This window comes from Pantherophis guttatus, chromosome 6, assembly GCF_059756535.1.
Source record: "Pantherophis guttatus breed Tessera chromosome 6, ASM5975653v1, whole genome shotgun sequence".
Classification (NCBI taxonomy): Eukaryota; Metazoa; Chordata; class Lepidosauria; order Squamata; family Colubridae; genus Pantherophis; species Pantherophis guttatus.
Window position 1 is genome coordinate 18,951,470 of NC_142068.1, and position 18,281 is coordinate 18,969,750.

Consider the following 18,281-nt stretch of genomic DNA (forward strand, 5'->3'; position numbering starts at 1 on the left):
CCTTAGTTTTTGGGGAGGAAAATAAGAAAAAAGCTGATTGGCAGGTAGATTGGCCTCCTGGAATACCCCCAATCAACTGTTCCCAGAGGTGAATTTTAGCAACAGGTTCCTTGGTTGTGAGCTCTGCACCTTGCTTTTTTTTGTGCTTCTGAAACTCAGTTTCAGAAAAAAAAATTTTTCCTGCCTCTGAAAGCCTCCGAAACAGAGGTTCAGGAAAAAAGCCTCTGAAGCTTTGTTTGGGGGCTTCTTTTCTGAAGCTCTGCTTGGGGGCTTTTTTTCTGAAGCTTCGTTTCTGATGCTTTTTTCAGTCTCTGAAACCTTCCTTTGAGAAGCTGGGCAGGGCTACATTCGGAGTATAAGACGCACCCAGATTTTCACCCTCTTTTGGGGGGGAAAAGGTACGTCTTATACGCCGAAAAATATGGTAATTTAAGTCCAAAATGCAGTTGGCTCTTCTTTCTATCTCCCCCCCCGCCCCCAAGCTAGAGGGGGACGCAAAATGTAGCATACCCCTCTTTGTGACACAATCCCTACAGCACCCAGCAAATTCTCACAGCTAGTACTTTAATACCAGCAGAAACCATGATTTGTGAGAAAGATACGTTATCGCTCTACAGCCCAAGTTTTCCCACTATCACAGTAGAATCTTGAGACTGGGAATTTAAAAAAAGGTTGTATATTCAGTTATTGCTCCAATAATTTTCAGCTCTTCCAGAGCCTAAGTAGTGTATAAGATAAAAATGGCCTTTAAAAAAAACTGCTTCGTCTACAAACCACAAACCGTAGAAAGGAAAAAAAAATATTTATAAATATTAAATAGTCAAATACAGTCCAATAAAAAACCCCAGGGACAAGATTTTTGGAAATTCTGAAACAGTATTCAAGAGTGACCCAAATCCTCTTCATCTGAAATACCTGTATTAAACTGTTTTCTCCAGAAGGTAGTTTATAATGTATTATAAAGAAATATATCCAAAAGTTATCTTCCTACATGTTTTAGATTTTTTTTTTGTGCTAACAGAAGCTTAGTATCACCAGCACTAAGCAAGATTATACCACAAAAGTCTGATTTGAATGTATCAGGAAAGTATCAGAAGTAAACAACCAGATTCTCTCCATCTTCACAAAAGTAAAAAGTGGTTGCTAAGCTTCATAGAGATAACTCTCCTTTTCCTCTTCCCTAAACTATAACTCCTAAATGTAGGCTAACAATGCTAATTATGTCCTTGAGGGGTGGGGGGAGGAAATAGGTTCCAAAGCCACTTTGTTAGGACAGCAATTTGGCTGCTGCTAATAAGGGCAAAATCCTCTCTTTAGTTTTTGTCGATTCAGAAACAGATTATTATTCAGGCTGGATTTACCAAGCAACACATCAGGCTAGGAACATAGTTCCTAAAATCAGAATTACTGAGTCTCTAGCTCTCCTGGTCCTGAAAAATGCATGGAGATGCCTTTTAAACTCTTCTCTTTTTCCTGGTCCAAAATGTCTGCACAATCACATCCAATGGCAATGTTTGCCCTTCGCATACAGTTCTACAAACTCCCAGATTCAATAATTGGGACACCTTTTAAAGACCTCTTTCCTCTTTCCATTTTGGAGGGCAAAATGCACAATACATTGCTTCATTTTACATTATGCAATGTAAGGAATACAGTTCATTCTGTCTGAATTGGTTTCCTAGTTACTGGATTATATTTAGTTTTGCACATAAATACCATACACCTATGTAAGCCTATCTGAGTGGGTACTACAAATCTTACCCGAACCAGAATTTGAATTTGGTATAGTTGTCAGAGAGACGGTACAGGTTGCATTAGTGCTAAAACTGCTATACATTTAATAATTGTATTTTTTCTTACGACACAGTGAATTTACTTTTGTTGCATTGGATAGATTTGTAAAAGAATGGAATCCTACTCAAATATTTCTCCATCTCTTTCAATATTCCTGGCTTGTATTTCCTAAGGTCTACAAAGAAGAATAAGAAAAGGGAGTGAAATAGTACAGCTAGCTTTTTCTTTTTTGTTGCTTAGGAGTTTGAGCATAACTTCACCATATGTTTAAGTTCACACGCTGTTTAAGGTCAACTTAACAGCACAAACAGACATGTTTTTAAAAACATGTCCTTATCAGCAATTCCTTAAGGGCGCCTCCTAGTCAAAACATGAAGACAGAATTCTAGATAAACTGAATCTTTGGCTGAAGCTAGCAGGTTAATTCCTTTACAATGCAGAGCTCCTTAAAAGATATATATTTTTGGCAAGGAGTGATTGAAAAAAATAGTAAGCCACTTGGCACCTCCTCACAGACACACTTGGAATTACTAAATGAAAAACATAACTGCCACGAGGACATCAAGAGCTAAAAAAAAAAAAGATTTGTCATTTTTTTACTCTTCTAGAGAAGGAACCACTTCTAGAGCTTGCCTTGAATTTTTACTAAGAATTTCAACTGGAAGGGAATTGCTTTTCAAGAAAAAAAAAGAACCCAACATGCCTTTAGCAGCGTAGAAATGGTCAGTGTGGATCAGTGATGGGTTTCAAATTTTTTTACTGCTGGTTCTGTGGTTGTGGCTTGGTGGTGTGGCATGGATTGGTGGGTGTGGCTTGGTTGGCGTGGCAGAGGAAGGTTACTGCAAAATCCCCATTTCCTCCTGATCAGCTGGGAGTCGAGAGGCAGAGAATAGATGAGGGTGGGGCCAGTCAGAATTTTTACTACCGGTTCTCCGAACTACTAAAAATTTCCGCTACCAGTTCTCCAGAACTGGTCAGAACCTGCTGAAACCCACCTCTGGTGTGGATATTGTATAGGTCAGCTTCTGTTGCACAAGATGTTATAATCCATCAGAAAGGATAGATCAGAAGTCAGCTACGTATTTAGAAACTGATTTGGTATGCATGAACCACTCAGAATTTAAAACTAGGTGAGTACAGAAGTGATCAGATAGTTTGCCAGAGAAAAGATGGAATGTCAGTATTTCTTCTTCAGCCCCTTCATTTTTCTGATAGCTGTGGAGGAAATAAAATTCTTTTTCTACAACTAACATGACAGATCAAGCTAACAATCTTCTCAGAAAGCTACTAACTTTTGTGAGATTCCTGATAAACCAGAAGAGCTTTTCTTAAATCTGTAACCAAGCCATTCCAATTTTTTTTCAAGCCAGGGATATCTGAAACCGGAAACAAAAGTTCTGGGACCAAATAATTGGACTAGCCGAATCTGTATAGAATAGGTAGCAAGTCAGAAAAAAATTACTTTGGATGATTCTAGCTTTGAATTTTATCCCCAAGACCTGAAATCTAACTTCAAGGACATCATAATTATATTATTATCTATCAATGGAGCCAACATATAGCACCCTAATGATGAACCTATGGCAGGCAAAGCCATGTGACCCGGCACGCGTGGCCTTGCCTGTTTGTCTTTCGGGTTTCTGGCGCACATGTGAGCGTGATGATCAGCTGTCCTTCACACGCGCAGCAGTGCTGAAAACTGGCCTGAGCATGCACGCTGCCCAACTGATCATCAGGCGCGCATGTGCACTAGAATCCGAAAGTTCAGCTTTTCCGGAGCGTGGCCCTGACGAGCGTGTGCATGCGCACAGGATGTTTCCGTGTGACCTTTTCGGCACTTGGTGCTGAAAAGTTTCGCCATCACTGATATAGCACAATCACTGATAATAACTTATCAGGCTATTTCACTGATATAGGCAACTTTGCAAATTTCTGTTTAGACAAGAAATTCATCCTGTGGCCTACATAGCAAATATCATTGCAGCTTCCTATATCCAATGACTTAATCTCTCATTCAGATTTATCTCTGCTCCTGGACACCCGGAATCTTCTTCAGATAGCCTCCTCTGTCCCAAGATCCTAATTTTCCATGACAGAAAAGTTGACATCTTGGAAATGTCACAACTCTCCCCATCTTTTGTCCAATGGCATCCAGTTGTATCTGTAACACTCCGTGGAACATATTGGGCAGCTGCCGCATCTATATTGGCTGTTTTCAAAGTTGCTTTCAATTATTGTTGGGTTTGTTTATTTCAAAAGCTAAGTCATTTAGGGTTTAAAAAAGACACTAATTTCAGTTCAATGTTTTTAGCTTGAATACCTTGACTTAGTTTCTGCATGAACACTGAAGGGTCTTCCCCGTGTTAAATGGTTTAGGGTTCTTAAGGCAGATGTTGAAGAAAAACAAAAGATTTTTTTTATCTCCTAGAAAATGCAATCATCTTGATTCTTTCAGGTGAAAATACATAATCTTTGTCCTAGAGTAACAAAATATTAGAGAAAAAGCTGAATTCAAAGCAAAGATGCATCACCCAAAGTCCATAGTGGAAACTGAGATGAAATCTAGCTCACCCACAGCTCCTTTTGATCAGAGACGCTTGGATTTCTATAGTTTTCACCACTCAACAGTTGTCAGTACAATTGTTGGAGGAAAATAAACTGAGGTTCTGAATATCCCGTGATGGAAGATCTCAGAAGTGTGTCAGATGGGGAAGACTGACCATCCGTGACAGGCAGCAATATCTGATGATCCTCTGTTCCAATGGGCAGAGGCAATAGGTCTGAAGGCTTCACATCAGCAGATTCCAGCAAAAGGCTTTTCTCACTTGGAATTGAATCTTGCTCGCTGAAGGAAGAAGGGTCAAGTGTGATGGAATCCAATGGGTACTCGGAATCTGAAATGTCAAAACAAAATGGAAGAATTACTCTTGAAAATAAAGACCTATTTAATAATATACCATGTAACATGGCATACGAGGAACATTAAATTTTATTTATTTTATACTTCTATTTATACACATACACGCGCACTGTCCCATCTCCCTCACAGAGGAACTCTGGCCAGTGTACAATATAATCAATACAATAATATTTAATTTACTAAGACTGTATTACCATTATTCTTCTCTTCCTTACTAGTATCTAGCTCTTCCCACTTATTACTATAATCATGTTGCTTGTATCTTTCAATTTATATTGTTTTTATTTGTTTCCTAGTACGATTTGATACCTTTTTAGTAACCTTGACTATCAGTAAGTGCTGTATCTTATGATTTTTGATGAATGTATTTTATTTTTTCTTTATGTACACTGAGAGCATATGCACCAGAGACAAATTCCTTGTGTGTCCAATCACACTTGGCCAATAAAGAATTCTATTCTATTCTATTCTATTCTATTCTATTCTATTCTATTCTATTCTATTCTATTCTATCTATTCTATTCTTAAAACATTTCAATCAAATAATTTAAGATTAAAAATTTAAAAATGTAAAACAGCACTATAAAGCTGCAAGAGATAGATCAAAAATGGGGAGACTAAAGAGTTGTTAATATAGGCGAGGGGAAGGGTTCTCATGGCAAGGCTACACAGCTAGGTTTTGACCCCTCTGCGGAAAGCCAAGAGATTGGGGGCTTTCCATACCTCTGAGAGCAAGATGTTCCACACAGCAGGGGCAGTGGGAGAAAAAACCCTCTTCCTTGAGAATTCCTTCCTACCAGTCGGAATTCTCTGACTGAAGGGGTTCCTGGCATATTTTAACTGCCTGGATGAGCGGGATGGGCAGATGTGATACATAGGGCAACATCTAGCAACGCCTAACACAGCAATTAGCTTCTAGATTTATAAGAATATTTGAAAAAGTTGTTTCCCTTTCTTTCCCAATCAACCCTTCCTCCCCACCCACCCATAATACTTAGCTAGCATAGCCACTGGCACTAACGGGAATTGGACTGCAACATATTATTTATATTTTAGAGTTATATCTTATCCTTCATTCAGAAGATCAAGGCAGCACACCACAGTGCTTCTTCTTCTAGTTTTCCTCACAGCCTATGGGAGAGGTTGAGCTGAGAGAGCAACTGGTTCCAAACCACCCAATCAGTTTCTGTGGCTTAGCACCAGAACCGAACACAGTCTGTGTCCATCTAAGACTTTAACCACTGAGGCACACTGTCTCTTTTTTTAAAAAAAAGTGCTACTGAGGAAAGGCTCTTCTGGACCTTCATCAGAATAGCCAATCTGTTAGAGTAGTATAATTTTCCCTTAGAAATAAATTAATACTTTCCACCTCATATGCCTATTTTGGGCAACGATCTCCAACCTTTCCGGCTTTGTGGACCAGCAGGGGGGAAGGGGAGGAGAGGGAATGGTTACACGCGGGTGGCTGGTGAGGATGTGTGCAGCCCCATTTGCACGAAGGGTGGACACACGCACCTGTCGTACAAATAAGAGTTGTGCATGCTTGCCCACAGTCCAGTTCCAAATGAGCCAAGGCCCGGTAATGCGCTGCGGCCTAGAGGTTGGGGGACCCCTGATTTAAGGCAATGCACTGTTAATTTCCAATAAAACTAGAGTTTGAAATTCGCATTTTATTTTTAAGGATTCCAGCCACAAGGTCATAAAGGTCTATCCACTGATGACTATGATCCTCAGTTTCAAGAAAAAAAATTGCAAAGAGGTGGCAGGAAGATGAAGAATGTTAAAGCAGTATACCTGAAAACTAATCACGTCTTTGCAGATATATTAAGCCTTCAAATGCCTATACCTAAAAACTACACAATCGTATTGTCTTCTGCACCCACCACAACACCCAGAAAGATACCCAAGCACCCATACTGTAGCTGAGGGGTGGGTAGGTGGAACATGTCTGACACAGATATCACCATAAATCTTTCAAGTATTTGATTGCAATATAAAACACAGCACTGGAATAATGGATTTTTGTAAGAACAATAAAAGACATGAAATTAGTTTTTGCAAGTTACATGAGATTCAGCCCTGCATTAAAAAAAAAAGCTAAATGATTAACCTATAAAAACAAACAGTACAGAGGGAAGGGGAATCATTTCAACTGAAGAAAAGCAGTACTGGAAACGTGAATGCAACATTCCTATATTTTCCTGCCCATTTATACTTTCCTGGTTCCAGTTTGTTTTCTTAGTTTCTTTCAATATTTTATGCAGGGATAGATTAGCAATAGAGAATGTCAGGACGCTGCTACAAAAAAATCCAGCATTTCACTTTGTAAGCTTAGAGGACTGAGGCACAGATTTCTCTGCTTTGAACAGAGACTAAGTAAAATGCCTTTGATCTAGGCCAGGGGTCTCCAACCTTGGCAACCCTAAGACTTGTGGCAAAAGCTGGCTGAGGAACTCTGGGAGTTGAAGTCCGCATGTCTTTGCCAAGGTTGGAGACCCCTGATTTAGGCTACGTAAGCATTAGGTATTAAAGTCAGCACTTACCCGAATGAACTTTCAATTTGTGTTTCTTTAGGTTCTTGATATCTGTATAGGAGTTTCCACACAGCTCACAGATAAATGGTCTTTCCCCTTAAAGCAAAATTTCTAGTCAGACTCACTATATAGATATTTCAACAGGAAGGGGTGGTGGTGAAATCACCCTTCAATTAGCAAATGAGTAGTAGTATAGCATTAAGCAACATTTTTTTTAAAAAAAAAATGATTTATATGCCGCCCTTCTCCGGAGACTCAGGGCGGCTTACAGTGCGTTAAGCAATAGCCTTCGTACTTTTGTATATATTATACAAAGTCAGCTTATTGCCCCCACAAACTGGGTCCTCAATTTACCTACCTTAGAAAGGATGGAAGGCTGAGTCAACCTTGAGCCTGGCAAGATTTCACGCATAAGTAATAGATTTGCTTCAGATTTTACCTGTATGAGACCGGAAGTGTTTGTTAAGTTCTCCTGAAGAAATGAAGCTTTTGCCACAAATGCCACATATATAAGGTTTCTCTCCTGCAGAGAAAATATGGGATAAGTTGTCAGAAAATGCTGCCCTTCACCTACTCTCTAATATAGGCAGCATAGTCCCTTTGATACATAGAACAGTCTTAATCAGATGCTGGGTCTCCGAACTTTTTAGTCTGTTATTATTATTGTTATTGTTTAAACTGTTATAGTCTGTTTAGTCTGTTTCCTACTGAGGGCAAAAGACACATGAATCCATGTTTTGCCTTTCGAAAGTTCCCTTTTTATAGCTACACCAACCCAGTAAGGCCTCCCTAATTCATTTTATTTCAGGATCACCTGTATGCTTTCTTGAGTGAGTGATGAGTGAACTTGAAACGGCAAACGTTTTCCCACAGGTGTCACAGACATAAGGCTTTTCTCCCGTGTGTCGTCGCACATGGTAAGTCAACGTGCTTGCTTGTGCAAATCGCTGCCCACACCGATCACAGACATATGGCTTCTCTCCACTGTGTTTCCTAAGGTACAAAAGTAAAACCTACTATCAGTGCCCCGGTGGCTTTTCAGCAAACAACATCATCTTTAGCTAAGTTTCAGGTGATGCTCATTATTCACTCACCTGGCGTGAATCTTTAGATTACTCGAAGTTGCAAATTGCAGATTGCAGGCGTCACACTTGTACGGTTTCTCCTCTCCGTGATGCATTCGGCTATGGAAAACAAGCTGGCATTTCTGAACAAAACCTTTGTCACAGAGATCGCATTTGTATGGCTTTTCACCTGCAAAGGGAATTAAGATGTTATTTTAGCCATGCCTTCTAAAGCAGGGGTCTCCAACCTTGGCAACTTTACGACTTGTAGACTTCAACTCCCAGAATTCCTCAGCCAGCGCATGCTGGCTGAGGAATTTGGGGAGTTGAAGTCCACAAGTCGTAAAGTTGCCAAGGTTGGAGACTCCTGTTCTAAGGGATTTTTTTTCCCATTCTGGACAAAAAGGAATTATGGACAGAGACAAGGAGATATGGCTGAATTTTAAAGAGTGGCCAGGACCCCATCTGGTGACATCATTCAAACCTTAGTGGAGATCCATCTCCTTGGCTGACGAAGCTCTTTATTCCAGCTTAACAGCACTTCAATCTATTGCCAGTAATAGATGCAACGGAGAGAAGTTTTTCCTGATTATCCAAAATAACTTAGCCGTAACCGCCCATGTAATACTGGAAAACGTTTTGCCACAAATCAACCCCTTAGCAAATGTTCAGGAGTTCTAGGTATTGTCTTTCTGCTTAATTAAGGCTTGAACATTTTCAGATGCTGTTTACTCCACTGAGTCTTGGAATGATTACACATTTAACGGGAAGGAAGACATAGGTAGCGGTGTCTGTGTTCCTTTCATGGTTTTGCAATAGTTTATCAAGTCAAATTTGACATTCCAAGTTTATTTATGTATTCATTACATTTATATGCCACCCATCCCACTAAGCAAGCAACTCTTTGTGGCTTACAATGTCATAAATAACAGTACAAAACAACTAGGTGGTTAAAAACATTGACCATCAAAAATTAAAACACAAAGTTGCACCCTGTACACTGCAGAGACGATTCAGACCAACACAGGTTTGTTAGTTCTCAAAGATTGCATGGCAAAACATACCGTGTAGAAAGATACAGCTTAATTATCACATAATCCTCACACACACACACACAACAATCTAATGAAAAGAATAGTGACAACCTTACACTGTTACTTATTAAGATTTTAAATACTATGCATAGGAGCCACACACTACAACTTCCATCGCAAACATTTTTAAAACACTGCCAGAAAAGGAGGAAAAAAACCTGTTGTCGGTTTTCTTTTACAATGATCAGTCTGAAGGATTACAAGAAGAGTCCTTTTCTGGGGCGGAAAAATTTAATTAATTAATTCAAGCTTACTGGTTACTTACTGGTTTACAGCCAACGTGATACCTAAGAAAAATGACTTTTCTCACCTCTCCTTCCTCCTAGCTGTCTTCAGCTTTCGGTTTTAGATTCTGGGCATTTATCCAGTTAGCACCTGGCATGTCTTTCTAGCCAAGCAACGTGACCTTGGATGTCTTCCCAAAACACTGACTGTGAAAAACTGGACTCTTCTTTGCCACGCTTTCAGTTCACAGAGAGCGAAGAAGGACCTTACTGTATTCCTTTTCGGTTTTTTTGTTTCTCTCCTATGTTTCCTGGCCTAGGGATTCCCTGCTCCCTTCCCTTGTCCAGCCCTTGCCAGTTATTATCACAGACCGGGGGACAACTGCTTGGGAGCGAGTTCAGCAGGACCAATATAAGAGCTCTCTCTCTGTTTCCTATTTTAGCACTCTCTTTTACTGCTAGCTGCTGTGACTTTGGCTGATTTGATGTTTTGTGACCTGGTTTTGTGGCTGCTGTTTGGGCCAGATCAGGAGTTGGCATTTAGTCACTGTTCTTCCCACTGGACAGCTTCTTCCTAGCTGCGAGAACCAAGCAGAACAGGAAGCTCTCTCCTTGACTTACCAGACAGGTCACTCACACCAGTCAATGTCCTTGGAAGTCTGACCGTTCCATTACTGGACTCCATCTTTCTGATATCACTGCCATCCCTATAAACTTCAGCTGCTACTTTAAAGCTGAGCTGCCAGGCCACTCTCTGAAGCCTCTGTCTGTTTCCTCCTTATCGAGCCCCACAACTTAAAAAATACTTACAACATCATCTGTATGTACTTCACCTGAGTCTTTGGTTTTCTTCAGCCTTCTTCCACTAGCTTTCCACCACCCCAAATCTTCAGCTACCACTATGTCATGTTATGCCATCAACACACCATCACCCAGTTGCCACCCCAACTTCTCTGGAATTAGCAATAGCACGTATATACTGCTTTACAGTGCTTTTACAGCCCTCTCTAAGCAGTTTACAGAGTCAGCATATTTCCCCCCAACAATCTGGGTCCTCATTTTACCCACCTTGGAAGGATGGAAGGCTGAGTCAACCTTGAGCCTGGCGGGATGTGAACTGCCAAGTTGCAGGCAGCCGGCAGTCAGCAGAAGTAGCCTGCAGTACTGTACTCTAACCACTGCGCCACTGAGGCTCTAGCCTTTTTAAATAGCCAATTAGCCTTTTAAAAGCCTTTTTGCCTCACACATGCCCTGCCCTGGTAAATGTTTATGTGCAAGACATAAGGGTGACACCACAGGGCAACCCAGTGCTTTCACTCAACTCTCTCATCAACTAAATCATAAGATTCTCTAACTTTTTACAATTATGGCAAAAACCAAACTTACTGCTTACATCAAAGTAGGTATGCACTGTCAACCAGAACCTGTACACCAGAAACCATTTTATTTAATAAGATTTTGTGGAAGGTCTAACTATGTTTTAGTAATGCAGTGTGGGTATATATATATACATATATATATGTATGTATGTATGTTGCTTTACTTTTCCTTTACTTACTTGGAAGAACTTTTATAATATCCCTACCTAAATAGTTTTGGCAAGAAACAAGCGCTACAAATATTACACAAAGGGTAGAATAAGGCTATAGCTCACAAATCAGTAAACCAGTATATCAGGACAAAGTAATACATCTACTCTGAAAATGCCCAGGACTGAACTTTCTGCTCACAAACTATATATGGTAAAACATTATATCTCTCCTTGCAGCTTATAGAAGCAAGAAATACTGATATATCTAGTTTCATTTGCTAGGGTATACCTGCTTCAAAAAAAATCTGAAAATGAAGAACATTCCTGAATCCTACTTATATTATTATAACAGATCACAAGTTGGCAAAAGGGAATTTATTTGAAAGATGGGTAACCTTTCCTGCTCATTGTGACAGGATATAATCCCCAAACCCAAACAGACAGCCTACCTGTGTGAGTTCTTACATGCGTTTTCAGCTGGTTGCATTGGGTAAACGCCTTGTCGCACAGCTGGCACACGTATGGTTTGACTCCCTTGTGAATCCGCATGTGCCGTCTCAGGCTACTAGATTCAGAAAATACCTTCCCACATGTATTACACACTGGCTTGGCCTTGGGGTATTTCTGATCCAGGTCTTCTCCCGAGCTCTCCAACTGATAGGAGTTCTTGTCACTGGTAATGTTAGATAAGCAGTGCTCTTTCAAAGCACAATTTTGATGTGGTTTGCCTTGTTTTGGCTTCACGGCCATAGTCTGCACAAGGATTTCTTGAGCAGCAAAAGTTTCACTCTCCACCACAGGGGTAAGTTGTAGTTCAGAATTATCACCACCTTGGGCAGCTTGTTCTGTTATCTCGGTGGCCAATTTATTTGCGTCTAAAAACATCTCCATGGCAGAGTTTTCTGCAACATCACCTGGATATTGTACTGGCTTGCTCGGTGGGTGTTTGGGGGAACTGAAGGCCTTTTTTCGTTTTTTGGGTTGAACAGGTTTTTTTTCCAAGGCTCCTGTTAAGACTGGAGATTGAGCTATATCCACTGAAGGGGCTTCTGATTTCTCCTGGTTATTGTAGTCACGAAGTGTTAGCAGGCAAGTCTGTTGGTTCAATGCAATATTCCCAGTGATACTAGAAGTTTCTGTAGAAGAAGGATTAGCAATAAAAGCAAAATCTTCCATTTTAATTTTACATTTAGTGACTACTTCCTCCACTTTAAGATAGTCGGCAGCCTGGTGAATTTCTTTAACATTCCAACTGCAAGAAAAATATACATGAAGAAAACCGAGGGTCTTAAAAGTGCACGAGTATTAAATTGAGAAAACAGATACAATTTTTAACAAGACTTTAAAAATCTAGATCAGAAATAAGACTTATAAGATGCTCCCTTTTCCTCTTTTGAAATGGCCATTAAATCACAAAAATAAGCATCAGCCATAAAAGTGATGTCACTGCTTTTATAATCCCATTTTACCAATCAGTTCACCTGAATTAGGTAGTCTAATACTGTTATTCAGATCGACCAAATCTGATACTGGACGTTAGCTGACATGGAGCATGTCACAACAGAGGTACTGCCACATAAAAATATGGTAAATATTAAGACATGAGATCCAATGCTTAGATAGACCACTGGGCAAATTCTAAGCCTGAAAATGTTGAAGTCGGTTTAGCCTACAAAAATGTTGAATAGAAAATAATCGCCAACAATTTTTATATATCACCAAGTAATACTAACTGAATTATTCCTTTAGTCACCTCTGTGAGAGGCAGAGTGATGTAGTGGTTCAAGTATTTGGACTAGAAGTGGGGAGATTCAAGTTCTCTCTATCCTCAGTCATGGAAAATCATCAGGTGACTTCAGACATCCTCACATGTACAATGACAATAAAGGCTGCTATTATTATTATTATTAATTATTATTAATTATTATTTTGTTCATTAAATATGAAACTCAAGTCACCTGAACATTCAAAAATGTATCACAAATACCATTGACTGGTGCTAACAGTTGATACAGGTTGCTGCCAGCATCCTAGGTATCAACCAAGTACCTTCTTAAGATGTACAATGTTCCAAGTAGCACAGATTTTTGCAGTTCCGCTGGTGTTATTGCAGGAAGCTGCAATGTGCTGATGTATGTTATAAAATTCTTGGACATGGTACCAAGTGACCCGATGACAATGGGTTTCACTGTTACATGTTAATAATACTGTTGTTGTTGTTGTTATATATTATTATTACATGGTGGTTCTCGTGGGGACAAGTAAGAGGAGCAAATACTATTGTTGGCTTCTTGAATTCCTGTACAAAGACAGGCTATAAATCTAAAATCTCAATACATAGCAAGCGGTATCAGTTCTAATTCCTTGTAACAAGCTGCTGTCATACAATCTGTTAAGCTGTTGCTTGTTATGACACTTCAACCGAAAGGCATTCCCCCCCCCCCATTCCTTGCTTAATACTGATTTTTTTAAATATATGAGTTTTTTTAAATATATGAGTTTTAAAACTCATATAACAGAGGATTTTGTATCATGAAATGAGGAGCTTGCAAATTGGATTAAACTAATCATCATATGACATTGCACATCACCTTGCATATATTAGTTTCCTCTTCTGTTCCTGCCTGCTTTATTTCTGTGACATCTTAACTTACATTGTAATTTTTATCTTAAGCGAGAACATTCTGTTTAGTTCTCTGTCTAGTATTTCCTTTAACACTAAATAAATATCCAGCCATACCTATCAAGGTTTAAATTTCCTGTGTATATGAATTCCAAAAGTTTCTGAAATCCATCAACCTTCACTTGATTCTGATCCAGAAATATATTACTCTCTGAAGTATCCCTGTAAATAGCCCAAAAGTACTCGCTAAAAGATGCAAGAACATTTCGATGAGCTTTGAACTGGAATTCACCAATAATGATGGTGCAGTCACAAAGGAAGCCCACTTCACGCTGCCTATTCAGACTTTCCAGTAGATGCTCACAGTGATGGGAACACTGCATTTTGCGTAATGGTGCACAGTATCTTCCCTTTGGCCTGAGAAGAAAAACAAATATATAAGCATCAGGGTTCCTACGGTAGTTTCAGCAGAATAAAAGAAACAACACAAACCCATTCAAAGATTTGTCTCTGTCTACTATTTTTGTATTATTTAGACAACAGAATCTAATTATTATGAAGAAAAGCAAAATGCTCAGACAAAACTAAAACTATTTCATTTGCCAAATACAACCTCCCCACAGGTGCTACAGTTCACAAAAATACATTTGCTGGGAAAAGATGTTCTAGAAAGTATGAGCATTCCCTTTCCAAAACAAGCAAATTTAAATCACATTAAAAAGGAAGCAGGTTAAACACTATTTTAGGATGTAATGAGAGATTTTGAAAACTGGACTCTCTTTCGGTTTGTCAACCAGAGGCTGAATCGGATGGGTGCCCTATCAGATTTCCTGCATCATCCGAGCAGATTTTCCCCACAACCCCATGCAAAGTATATTTGGCAGAATAAATTCAAGAAGCCAAACTTAAAAGGCGTATTTCAGTTGCAGAACTCAACTGAGACTCTTCCCATTTTATGCAAAGAGTATTTATATCCTACTGCTCAATGCCTTTATGTAGGGATCCAGATACAAAGGGCAGAATAGGATTTGGAGTGCCAGTAGGCACAGGGATCCATCTGCAATCCCCCAAAGACACTTTTACTTTTCCGTGTTCTTAATAGCCTCTTTATTTATTACATTTATTGGCCGCCCAATCTTACCCCAGGATAACTCTGGGCGGCTTACAATATTAAAAAGACTAAAACTACACAAATGAAATACTACAAAAAAAACGTGATGCGCAATCCTAGCTGACAGATGGGGAAGGAGCAGGATGAGTAAGGGGTGTGTTATTTATCTAATCCATCTACACGGAGTGGCAAGTTGGACCAGGACTGGAGAGACCCAGATTCAAGGGAGACCCCCAACTTCCATTAGAGAAACTCACTGGGTGATTTGGGCTCAGTCGCCCTTCCTCACCCTAATAAGGCTGTTAAGGGGTTACTCCCTGTGCAAGATGCATGGAGCCCTCTAATAACAAGCAAATACATTGTGTGTGTGTGGGGGGAAGTTTTGGGGCATTATTGCAGAGTGGCATCTCCTGTAAGAGCAGAACACAAACTGGCATCAGCATCTTTTCAGCTTTCCCTTTTGCCTGAGGATCTGGCTGAGAGGTGGGAGGGGGGAAGAGCTTCCAAATCTGACCTCCCCAAATGCCGGCTCCCTCCTGTCACACACGCCCGCCAGCTGGGCTTGCCTCCCACCCACTTCTTCTCCTCGGTCCTTCGGATTTCTCTCCAGCAAGTCCGGGGTGTCCCTTCTCCATCCTTCTCCCCACCCCCACCCCCCAGCCATCGAGCCCCAATGGTTCCGTCCTAGCCCGCTTCTCCTTTTCTCTCTCCCTCCCTCCCTTCAGAATTACTGGGCAAACACACCTGGCAGGGGTGGCAACTCGAGAGCGGAAGCCTCTTCCGCTCAGGGCGCCATTTTGCGATGACGCGTTGTTGAGTCCGCCTCCTTGGTTGGTGGCGTTTCAAGGCTCACTTCCGTTCGCCGAGCAATTCCAGCCAGGAAAGAATGGCGATGGCTGCGGTTGGAATCGGGGCGGGGCTTAATGACGTCGTTGTGGGGGAAAGAAATGGGCGTTTCTCCACAGCCTAAACTACATTTCCCATGATGCCTAGCGCCACAAATTATTATTTTTTTGGGGGGGCGAGTGACTTTGTAGAGACAGATGGAGCGAGATCTATTTGTTATCTGGTTAAAGTGGAAATTAAGTATATTAGGATTTATTGGAATGTCTGTAGTGCATCTAGACCAGTGTTTCTCAACCTTGGTAGCTTGAAGATGGGTGGACTTCAACTCCCAGAATCCCCCAGCCAGCAGTGTTGGCTGGGGGATTCTGGGAGTTGAAGTCCACCCATCTTCAAGCTACCAAGGTTGAGAAACACTGGTCTAGACAAAGGAACGCGCATTACCCATTAGCTACATAAAACCATTACTCTTACTTTTGCGCCTCCAAGTCGGAAACAAAAGTAATAAACAGTTATTTCAAAGCTGCACGGTTGCAATATTAAAACGTTGAGATGCACGGTTTTTTTTTAAACTATTATTTTTTAAAAAAGTTGTTCCTAGACATTGGGAGCATGTGTAAAAAAATGTATTAAAAGCAAATTTATTGCCACAAATTGTTTGAGGGAAAGTCCATTTTTAAGCATTTTCTGTCCATTATAAATAAAATACATTTAAAAAAAACTTTGAAGAAGTAACTTACGTCTAAATAAAAGTAGTTTTGGAAATTAAAATGTTTCCGCCCGGTTTCGAACCGGGGACCTTTCGCGTGTTAGGCGAACGTGATAACCACTACACTACGGAAACTGCTATGCCCAACGCCTTGAAATTATTCTCCTTATGCCTTTACTTTTACTCTGCTAATTCCTCCTCAAGCAGAATTTGAATACAGTATCATTCAACAGTGAGACCAAATATTTATTCACAAAAAATTCTAACTAAAATATAGATACCGCGGCCCCAAATGAAGACTTCCTCTATTAAGTATTGCTGCTACACATTTATAGGATAATGATACCTAATCGGGTAATGAAATGTCTGCAAGCAACCCAGCTCAAAGAGCAGCAAAGATATCACAATTCAACCCTGAGGTACATATATTCACAACTATAGAATAGTTAACATTTATACTTACAAAAATAATTGTTAAATTATCCTCATTTTCTTTTCTTAAAAACCCGATTACTTATGACTTGATAAAAAGAAGGGATTAACTGTTATTCTGTCACTCCTTGAGGCAATTGTTGAGAATTTAAAAAGTATAAAAATAAATTAAAATTGGTAGGATCATTATATTCTATAAGACCCTATATAATTAATTTTAGAAAAGGACATTATAAGTACACCTAGGTGGGCGTTAATGCCAAATTGAACACAGTGGGATTTCAGGGGTGAGCAAGAAACATGCATTGAATTTGATGGATGTAGATTCTTTTTCCATGCTATCCTTTCTTTCAAGGAAGGTATATAATTACCATTTCATCCTTATTTCCACTCAATTCCAGGTGAGGTCATCTGAATGTTAAAATAATATCTACACAACATAACTTGCCCAGATGTTTCCCTCTTCTTTCTGTGGTTTCTGTGGTTTCCTAATAAATAGAGCACTTTAATTATCTGTAACTATCACAAAGTACCTGTTCCATCAAAGTAAATAGCACCATTACACAAACACAATAGCTGTTGTGGCAGGTGTTCCTCTCCCTCTTCAAACTTGTGGGAGTGGAAACCTTGTGCCACATTTGGCAGAAAGCATAGCCTCAATTTCCATTGTTTCCTAGAATAGAATAGAATAGACTAGAATAGACTAGACTGGAATAGAACAGAACAGAACAGAACAGAACAGAACAGAACAGAACAGAACAGAACAGAATAGAATTCTTTATTGGCCAAGTGTGATTGGGTACACAAGGAATTTGTCTTTGGTGTACATGCTCTCAGTGTACATAAGGAGAATAAAATACATTCATCGAGAATAAAAAGATACAACAGTTAGTGATAGTCAAGGTTACTAATAGGCTATCAAATCGTACTAGGAAACAAATAAAAACAATATACATTGAAAGATACAAGCAACACGGTTATAGTAATAAGTGGGAAGAGATAGATACTAGTAAGGAAGAGAAGAATAATGGTAATACAGTCTTAGTAAATTCTTTGACAGTGTTGTGGGAATTAGTTGTTAAGCAGAGTGATGGCATTGGGCGGAAAAAACTGTGCTTTTGTCTAATTGTTCTGGTGTTAGTGTTAGAAAGAAGAAAAAAATGTTGTGCCAACATGAAAGATGTTGCAATTCCCCATGACTGAACTGAGACTTAAAAGATGACACATGATATTCATTAGGATTCAGTGACATGCTTATTTGTTATCAAATTATTTTGTTGTGCAATTATAATTGTTTTCTTGGGGCATGTGGCATACTGAACTATAAGCTCACTACAAGAACCAACCTCCCAGAAACACTCTGGGCTAAAAGGCGATTTGATGCTAAGGCTACTTATGTGGG

At 39.8% G+C, this 18,281-nt stretch overlaps 1 protein-coding gene and 1 non-coding gene across 6 annotated transcripts; both read right to left on the minus strand.

Annotated features, from left to right (window-relative positions):
* Nucleotides 1-1,586: 1,586 nt before the first annotated feature.
* MYNN (myoneurin) lies at nt 1,587-15,793 on the minus strand. 5 transcript variants are annotated; one of them, XM_034439013.3, is made up of 8 exons: nt 15,640-15,793; nt 13,902-14,201; nt 11,611-12,413; nt 8,343-8,502; nt 8,063-8,241; nt 7,688-7,771; nt 7,258-7,344; nt 1,587-4,688 (listed from the first exon to the last, which is right to left on the minus strand). In XM_034439013.3, the coding sequence occupies exons 2-8, from the start codon at nt 14,165-14,167 to the stop codon at nt 4,426-4,428; spliced, it is 1,842 nt and encodes a 613-aa protein (XP_034294904.1). In that variant the 5' UTR covers nt 14,168-14,201; nt 15,640-15,793; the 3' UTR covers nt 1,587-4,425. The 5 variants fall into 5 exon arrangements, with proteins under 5 accessions (XP_034294904.1, XP_034294905.1, XP_034294908.1 ...); XM_034439014.3 differs by lacking the exon at nt 15,640-15,793 and adding an exon at nt 15,410-15,607; XM_034439017.3 differs by having other exon boundaries at nt 2,014-4,688; nt 11,611-12,297; nt 14,077-14,201; nt 15,640-15,749.
* A 716-nt stretch (nt 15,794-16,509) lies between these two features.
* TRNAV-AAC (transfer RNA valine (anticodon AAC)) lies at nt 16,510-16,582 on the minus strand. The gene has a single exon. It is a non-coding gene; the product is annotated as a tRNA-Val (tRNA).
* Between the last annotated feature and the right edge of the window lie 1,699 nt (nt 16,583-18,281).